The sequence below is a fragment of the Mesitornis unicolor genome, unplaced genomic scaffold (assembly GCF_000695765.1).
Source record: "Mesitornis unicolor isolate BGI_N332 unplaced genomic scaffold, ASM69576v1 scaffold19767, whole genome shotgun sequence".
NCBI lineage: Eukaryota > Metazoa > Chordata > Aves > Mesitornithiformes > Mesitornithidae > Mesitornis > Mesitornis unicolor.
In genome coordinates this window covers 1-7,927 of record NW_010196061.1, presented here as the reverse complement: position 1 = coordinate 7,927, position 7,927 = coordinate 1, and the positions used below count along the sequence as shown (strand labels likewise).

Sequence of the window (7,927 nt, the reverse complement as noted above, 5' to 3'; positions counted from 1 at the left end):
CCTTTCTTCCCTACATCACAGAGAGGAAGCAGAATGAAAAATATCGAAGATCGCTAGCTTTCAGCCACCTGCTCTCCCACAAGGCAGATTGTTTGTCAAAAGGAGAAGCTGGGTGACTCAGGTTAAATATTTCTCTGCAAATGTAACTGTACACTGAATCTCAGGGCCCTTGCCCTTTCTCATCTTAAAACAGTCTGTTAAAGTGGTAGCCTTACCAAAATAAACCATGATGAAACTAAAAGATACTGAATTTTATCCTAAGTGGCTGTTCAGGAGCCTGGTGAAATCCTGAACTACAGCTCTGCCTGTGGCCCATAAAACCAGATTTTTGAAAGTGTTAGTCCCAGTCTCAGAGAGTTCTTCTTATCTTCAAATCTCCAAGAAAAGAACATCAAAATCCACCATTATACTCAAGAAAATCAAGGCATACACCACTGAAATTGGTGATGACCATGTAGTACCACAGGCAATAAGCCATCTCTGTTGACTTGTAATACTGTGGCCCTCAGACTGAGGCACATAACATCTTTCGTAAAGCACATTTGCAATAAACACCTTGACAGCAGTCCCACACACTTCAGGAGACAGTGGGAATGAACCATCACTCTAGGAAGTGTCCCTATCTCTCCATGCACTGCAGACCACCTGCAGCTCAAGCTGGCTGCACCTAAGTGAGGTGACTCCCACCCTAAATGACATAGACCATATGTTTGCTAGAGACAAATATATATTCACGTGTCCAAGGTTGAAGATGGTTCTTTCCATAGGGTTCTCTGTGTCTGAATTCTGGCCATAGTTGCTCTCTAACTAGGTCTGGTAATAACTTAATGTCTAAATGTGAAATATCTGTCTTCCACTGAAAGAATATTTTCCCTATCTCCGTAATGGGCTAGATAATGCAAGAAAAACATTCTCAATAAGAGTTCATTACATTTGAAATAAACAACATGACAATTTTGTACTCTTTCATGGGCTCTAAGGTTTAATGAATACACTACACATACCTAAAAACAAACCAAACTAAACTAAACACATTTCAAACAGTAGATGCAGGGGTTACCAATGGAAAATGTAACTGGATCAGAAGGTGGTCCAACCAATGGTCCTTTCCGTAAGTAAACCACAACTTGGTACTGGGCACCAGGAACAAGATGTTCAATGAGGCTGCTGCTTGAATTCACCTGATAGGAGGGAAATACATCAGACATGAAGTATTTACTTGCTTTATTAAAAGAAGATTGAGACTGTACATGAACTACTCCAGTTACAAAAGGCATGGTTCTGAAGACAATGGCACTGGAAGCTAAAACTGTATTCATTAAGCCTCAAATGGCAAAACTGTGAAAGTGACCAGGACTGACTTGACAAATGATCTGACTCAGAGAATCACACTTGCCTCTCTGTGTAAGGTCAGCCATCACACTGCAGACCCACTCTCTCCTACTGTCAAATTTAATTGAAATATTCAGGCCACATTATTCAAATTCAGGTGATATTACCCAGGCTGGAGTATTTAGACAGTGTGTTTTCAATAAAAGCCTGAGGTTTTTCATAGGCCATCTGATTCATCTGCAGCTATGTGAGCTGAAGGCAGCATTATGAGGAAGCCATCTTCTGAATGCAAGCATTAAATGACTGCGTGCTGAAATTGGAGAGGAGTTACCCTCTTTCACCTCTCCTCCACAGCACTCCCAAACCTGACTATGGGACCTTGTGATTTTTCTTTTCAGTTTGAAACATCACCATTAAAATTTCTGCTGTGGCACACCAGGTTTCAGTCAGAGCTGGAGGCAGAATGCCTGACCAAGTGATTCCTGGTCTGATACAATATGAAAAATCTTATCTCCTGAAGAGCCAGCTAACAGTGAATGCACAGAGCAGCTTTGAAAAAAGGAGTTTATGCACCCATTCTAGAACTGCAGGCTGATATTTCCTACTACTATTTTCTTCCAAATGTCTGTATCACAGACATTTTTGCACTGGTGGTTTACTGTGATGCACCACACAGTGGTGGTACATCAGTACCAGCACAGATGTCGTGAGGAAGGGAATTTGTCTTTAGCAGCTGCTTTGGAAAGCTAAATAACTTTTAAATCATGCACAATGGTAGGAATGGATAGAACTCTGCACTGAATTCTGCCCTTTTTGGCTCATCAAGGAGAATTCAAACCAACAACCATTAGTAACTCCAGGTATAATAAGCTGATAAAATTTGATTAGAGGTGGTACAAATATTTGTAATGACAAAAAGAAACAAATAACTGTATTTAGACCTTTCTACCTACTTACAATAAACACACATTTACTTTTACAGATTATCTTATTTATTCACGGATAAGCTTTAGGTACTTGTTTTTGAGTTTGTAAATGAATCTTGTATTATTTACTTTAATGACAAATGTATATATTTGCTATCTTTGGTTTATAAACACATACTGTATTGTTTTGCTTCCTGAGGTAATGACTGCTCTTTTAATAAATGAAAGGAAAATAACTCAAGGAGATTACAAGCTGATTCTGGAAAAGCAATTCTCCAATTGCCATCTTAAACATTCCGAATGTTTAAGTTCATGGACAATCTTGGAATCAAACTCAAAGTATTTTGACAAAGATTGATTTTAAAAGGATGCAGACTCCCCATATTAATTAACTTGCAAGTCTAATCACTAAGTTGAAGGAAATCAAGATTTACTGGGAGTGTTTGTGGTCTCCTCCCATTCCTGTGGGCAAGCTGAGGGTGCAGCAGGGCAACACTGCAGTCCTTTGCAGTCTCCTCCACCACACACTTTTAGGGAGCCACATAGAAATTGTGTTGCTGCTCAGAAAATGGCCTTATCAGCATCTTGGTAAGGTCACTGAGATGTGGGCTAAAACCTCTTTCTAATTGAAGCCATGTGTCACTGATCCATCATAGCCAAAGGATCTGATGTGCGGTTGCACTCATTACAGGTTTCAAGTGACGGATAACTGCCATATTTTGGGGTTCAGGATTCTTGATCATTATAAACATGACCCATAAAGCAGTCCTAAAGAATTGTTGTTGTCTATCCAAATCACAGGTGGTCTGGATTATTATTTACTTCCTAGTGCTGACATCTATTTTTATAGATGAAAAGAAAAGCTGACTTCTGATCTCCTCTAAACTTACAAGAAGTTTAGAATCAGGTTCTGTATTCACATGTAGGAAATCTAAGAAAGAATTCATGCTAGTTTGATGATAATCATGCATGTGAGCATTTTTCCCAACACAAATAGATTACAGCATATGTCTAAGTGTTGTTATGAAATGGCACCATTTTGCCTACTGCCACAAAACTGTTTCAAAGGGTACAACGTAACTCACAAGCTTGAATAAAGGATTGGCCACAGTCAGTCCAGCAGAAATACAACTTTAACATTAATCTGGTTTACTGCACACTGTCATTCCTGTATGTCGTGCTCTCCCCTTCACTCTGCATCAACTGTGTCCTTTCAGATTGCAGAAGGCAGCTCCTACCACTGTGCTCTGCAGCTCTGAGCCTGATAGGGCCCTTGGGCATGATGATCCAAAACGGTAGCATGATTAGAAATTGTATCCTATTTGTATTTGAAAAGGCACCAGCTTCCAACACTTACCTCAGTACAATAGTGCTTTTCAAGCCTTTGACTTTCCTTTTGCTTCTGACAGGTCAGGGAGACCACAGACACGATGGTGCTGTTGCCACTGCTCTCTTGTGATGCTGTCCAGGATGTCATGGCAGTGGTGGAGCTCAGCACTGTCACAGCCACGTGCTGGGGTTTTTCAGTGAGCTCTTCTATCCATTCACCTGAGGGGCCTGGGACGTGTCCCAAAAGCACATGTAAGCAAGCCATTCTTTGCATTTGAGGTACTTAAGTTAAAATATCCTTCTTTCATGGGATTATTTACTACTCGTGAAAGAAGCTGGACTGACAGCTGTCCATCTCCACAGCCCTCAGGCAGTAAAGATGGCAGCCCCTGGGAAACAGCCTGTTGAGGGTCCTATTTCACCTGCAGCAGAGCAGATGACGAAAGAAATGTCACTGTTTGAAAATTCAAGTTGCAATATTCTCTATTGCTTACTAGAAACCACCCAGCAATATCAGATTTGCTCCAAGAGAATGTTTAACAGCAGTGATATGTGATAATGTATAGATCATTGACAAATATTAAAGGACAAGCATTACAAATTTTTTCACCTCTCCACACACTAACATACCCTTAAATTGTACTAGTCTTGTAAAAATCCTGTTTACTATGGTTACCACAGTGAAGAAACTCATCCTCCATCAGACTTTTTGAAGCACTTAGTAGAGTATACAGTTTTACATACAGATAAAATAATGATTTGGAAAATAACTTCAGCTAGACATGGTCAAAATTTCAGATTTCATGAAAGTTTTCAGCTTTTCTCATAATTTTTAAGTGACACTTGTGACAGCTCTCTCCTTGACATCCCTTTCCTCCACAAAGTTTTAATGGTACTTTAAGTTTATTGAGAAAATAAAACAAATGCCAGAACAAGAATTTGGTCCATGATCAGCCTGTAAGATTTGACAATCCATACTGCTATCTGGGTGCAACAAAAATGTTGTGTAATGCAAGTCAGTAACTTGACAGGATGATTCACTGACTGAGTGCTAGAAGGATAAGAAAAGGCTGAAGCTGTGAGCAAAATTTATTCACAACAGCAGACCCTCGCCTACTTAGGTAAAAATAATAAACTGATCATTAGATTAGTCTCTGGAGTCAGTGGATGTACGCATAGCCCTTACTATTCTAAAATTGTTTCAGCATCGGCATTAAAGGAACTGAGTTGCCTCATGTCACGGCCCAAAGTTGTAGTCCCCACACAAAGTCTACTTGATCAGACTCAGGAAGAGGAATGGAAAAGCAATTTCACCTTAAGACTATTTGTGCATATTTCAGACTTAGCATACTTCCAGAAGTACATATAGAATCAATCTAAAACTCTAATGATCTTGTGTTTGACAGAATAAATAAGACAACTGCCAAGAATCATCATCTGGTTCTAAAAGCTTGCAAAACTAACAGACAAAACCCAAAATAATCCAAATGTGTTCTATTCTATGTGTTTCATGTAAAATGAAAATATTCCTTACATTCCTGTAGCATCTTAATACTTTACACTCAATGAGATTCAAGTTCATCCTTAATCTAGCAATCCATACAACCTATACTTTGGATTAATATTTTCTCATTTCTCTCAGGTCTCTGCCCCCAGTTAGCAAACTTCATGGAGGACACTGTATTACATATTGCTTCCTGGAAATAAGTCATGCCTTGTTAAATGGAGTAACATTTGGTACTAATAGCAATGGTACAAAAGGTATTTTATATACTTGTATACTTATATATACTTTAATGCTTTGTTATAATGAAGCTGTCTAATAATTATTCTTAAAGGAAACCAGAAGACAGTGAAATTGCAACAGCATAAACTCTTTCTATCATGTGCTGTCTCCTGTTTTCTCTATGTTTTCCTGTTTATTTCAACTATAAAGTTGTTAAGAACATAGGAGTGATAGTGGAATTCAATCACATGCAGTAAAGCATTATGATGAATTTAAACCTAAATAGTTAGTATTTGTAAATGCTATGAGCTACTAAAGACATTATTTTTGTTAGCAATGTACTTAAGTACTTGAGTACATTTCCTTTTAATATGAATATTTCTGCCAGCCTTAGCTATTGTGTCTTGTTGAAGCATTCATGATTTGGGGGAGACACTATCCTCCAACATTTAAAGTTGTGTAGTGCTGTAAGTATTCCCCTATTCTCATTGTACAGGGTATATCTATTTCCTTCTGTAGAAAATGGTACTAAGGTGACCACAGCTATCAGAGTTCACCAACATCTATCTCACTTATTGACGTAATTGTCAGTCATGATATTAATTTACACGGTAGTGTATTATTACATATCTTTTATTAAATTTCAGTTAGGAAACCCTGAGGTTCTAAAGGGAAATAATAAATTACTTTTTCTCCTCTGAATTTTGCAGGCTGAACTATTTCATCTACTGTAATTTGCCCCGTGTTCCCTCAGAGACCATGTAATTTCAGAGTTCGGTGTTTAATTGTGCAGTTCCCACACTCTCAGCCTGAGAAGCCCTTCATCCCTAATCCAGTAAATACAGACTCCAGGAGTAAGAAAGTTAAGTATTTTCAAGAATCTCTATAACCACTGATTTAATTCTTGGCATTAAATCCTCTCTTTGAAAGATACAAGAGGAGAATCTGTTTCAGTGAGCCGCTTATGAACACTAGGCCATGACTCTACCAAACACCTCACCTGCTTTCAGTTGTTAGCTCTGCCAAGATGGCATGTTGAAGGCCAATCCAGGCAGGATATAATATATAACATACTTGTCTGGGAGAAAAAGGCAGATTTGTTGAGATACTTACTGATATAAAAGCTAAGTGTTTTTGCTGATTGACTTCCTCGAACTTCACAAGAGCCAGAGGAACTAAATGTTGTTACAGACAACTTATATTTTCCTGGTTCTTTCAGTTCAGCAACAAACTTGTGAGTGTCCTCACTTACTGTCAAAAATTCCGTAGAGTTCTCTAAATTAGGAGGAAAAATAAAGTGTGGGTTAATTGAAATTTGAAAGGCTGCAGCCACTGAGAAAATTATTTATATCAGAAATGTTAACACTGTTTCTGCTGTGGGAATAAAAGGTATCCAGAATAACTGGATCTATGTGGGTAGTTTAATTTCTTGCCATCAGCACAAAAGTAATTAATGACCAAGGCTGCAATATAGGTGTAGAGGAACAATAAACCCAGGCCAAATTTTCATTCTGTAGAAGAGATGATAAAATAGGGTTGCCATGACTATGCAAGTGAAAAGGAGCTTCCAATTTTCTATCCATTGCATTCTTATTCTGCAAGAAAAAGTATCTGCCCTCAGTATGGAGCAGTGTGACTTATGAAAACTACTTGTCAGGAAGTAAAATTCATTTAGATAAAATAGATTTTAAAACAGAAAATCTTTAAGCAATGTGACAATTTTCTTGTAGCTCCATCACTTGAAAAGTCTCTTCATTCTCCACCACAGCCTCTTTGCACTCTAAGGAATATGTATTTCTATCAGCTCATTTCTCCTTTCTTCAATACCAGAATGGATTTATGATAACTGCAGTGTAAATAGTGCAGCAATATGTACAACAGTATAAATCTTGTTTAATAAAATAGAATTGCAAACTGCTATTTATCCCTCCTTCCTTACTTTTATGATGCCCAGCCAGAACTAGATGCTATTCAGTGCAAGAAACTTCTCAAGAAATAGAGATCTAACATAGCACTCTGAAGCACAGTGCTAGGTAATCAGTAATTAGTAGAGATTCCACCAATGGAATCACAGAAAAGAGGTATGGAAAGGATATAAGGCTTCATTTTACCTTCCCTTTCAATATTGATATGGAAACCATCAAATGCAGTAGGTGGCTTTGGTGGTAGCCAGGTCAGCACCATTTGTACAGGAAGGAAGGAAGGGGCCTCTGGTGTGAGTTTTCCAGATGTGTTGACGTCATTGGCCTCGTAATCACTGGAAACTGCATTGACAAACTCCTCTTCACCCTCTGATGACTCAGCTTCGTTAGACCACCAGTATGGCTGTGATGAGGTTTCGTACTCTGTGTTGTTATAGCGGTAGTCTGGCCGGGCTGCAGATGTGTTCGCTGCTGGAATTTCAGGTGGGTTGCCAGAAAAACGACTAACTTTTTCTTTCCTTATGATTTCTTGTGGTCCCATGAATGATTCTTCTGCAAAATTTCCACTGTGCTCTTCCCAGCTGTTTCTGTTGATCGGTACAATCTGAACAGAAATGTTTCGAGGTGGGTAAGGAACTAAAAGAGAAGCAAGGGTTAGTCCTTTACAGAATCACAGAATCACAGAATGTTAG

At 38.6% G+C, this 7,927-nt stretch overlaps 1 protein-coding gene across 1 annotated transcript in view; it reads right to left on the bottom strand.

The window, feature by feature from the left end:
• PTPRO (protein tyrosine phosphatase, receptor type, O) overlaps positions 1-7,867 on the bottom strand; it is a 52,437-nt gene extending 44,570 nt beyond the window's left edge. The window contains exons 1-4 of the mRNA XM_010188343.1: positions 7,425-7,867; positions 6,427-6,588; positions 3,616-3,815; positions 1,061-1,181 (exon numbers count right to left, since the gene is read on the bottom strand). Coding sequence (XP_010186645.1) covers positions 1,061-1,181; positions 3,616-3,815; positions 6,427-6,588; positions 7,425-7,776 — 835 coding nt within the window. The 5' untranslated portion in view covers positions 7,777-7,867. The remainder of the gene's footprint in view (positions 1-1,060; positions 1,182-3,615; positions 3,816-6,426; positions 6,589-7,424) is intronic.
• Positions 7,868-7,927: the final 60 nt, after the last annotated feature.